General features: G+C 43.2%; 1 protein-coding gene across 1 annotated transcript; it reads right to left on the bottom strand.

Annotated features, from left to right (window-relative positions):
- Position 1: 1 nt before the first annotated feature.
- On the bottom strand, positions 2-823 carry LOC112343985 (the record flags this gene model as incomplete). The annotated part of the gene is made up of 6 exons (XM_024668112.1): positions 814-823; positions 619-759; positions 440-564; positions 269-381; positions 94-221; positions 2-42 (listed from the first exon to the last, which is right to left on the bottom strand). Coding segments are annotated over exons 2-6 (519 nt in total), but the record flags the coding sequence as incomplete, so codon positions are not given.
- Between the last annotated feature and the right edge of the window lie 6 nt (positions 824-829).

Below are 829 nucleotides of genomic sequence, written 5' to 3'. Positions count from 1 at the left end.
GATCAATCGCCAGTCCAGTTAAGGCATTGTCACTCGAAGAATCTACAAAGATATACACCATAAGAACTGTCTATACTAAACATGTCTACTTACCAAACATGGGTATGTCAGCTCTCCACAAATCATCTGACAAATCAAGACTGCAAACACCTTCGGACCGCCAGCCTAGAAGGCCAACATGTGCATCGATGGACCTTCTACAAGTTGTCAACACGATTTTCCTGGAAAAAAAGACTTAATGAAAACACCGAGAATATGTATATCATACCATGGTTCTAGGTTCTGCACAAGCATATACGGACTGTTCATGGGTGGAATAATAGTAGATTCAATCGCAGGAAATCTTCGAGTAACCGCTAAAGCAGAACACTCCGTGCATGCCTGCAAATCGTCCACATAAACAAGTCAGTATTCGAAGCCCGCTAATTGAAATAACAACCTCATCTAGTTGTTGCCCATGGGACGCTGAAAGCACAAGCAGCGGACAGGCAATTTCTTCATCGTCCTCCGACTGGACGTAGCTAATTACTATGCTTTGTGGCGAAATCCAGCGTAAAGCATCAACTAGAACGAGCATAAAAGCATCAGCAGCAGACGAGTTTTTGATAAGACGCGTACCATGAGTTTCCAGTCCTTCCTCGCACCCAGGAAATTCAACTGGGAGATTGATGACAAAACTCTTGGCAAAATCAGACGACGCAATCGTTAGCTTCGTGCTTGTAGCATACATGATCTGTTTGCCAAACTGACTCCAACAAGCTGCAGAAAGAATAAGTGAAATGCAATAACATGAACGAAGATAAATCTACGCACCAGCAGAAACATTGTC

The sequence above is a fragment of the Selaginella moellendorffii genome, unplaced genomic scaffold (genome assembly GCF_000143415.4).
Source record: "Selaginella moellendorffii unplaced genomic scaffold, v1.0 SELMOscaffold_3, whole genome shotgun sequence".
Taxonomy (NCBI): Eukaryota; Viridiplantae; Streptophyta; class Lycopodiopsida; order Selaginellales; family Selaginellaceae; genus Selaginella; species Selaginella moellendorffii.
Note: the sequence above shows the minus strand (reverse complement) of the source record. Positions and strands in the feature narration are given on the sequence as shown.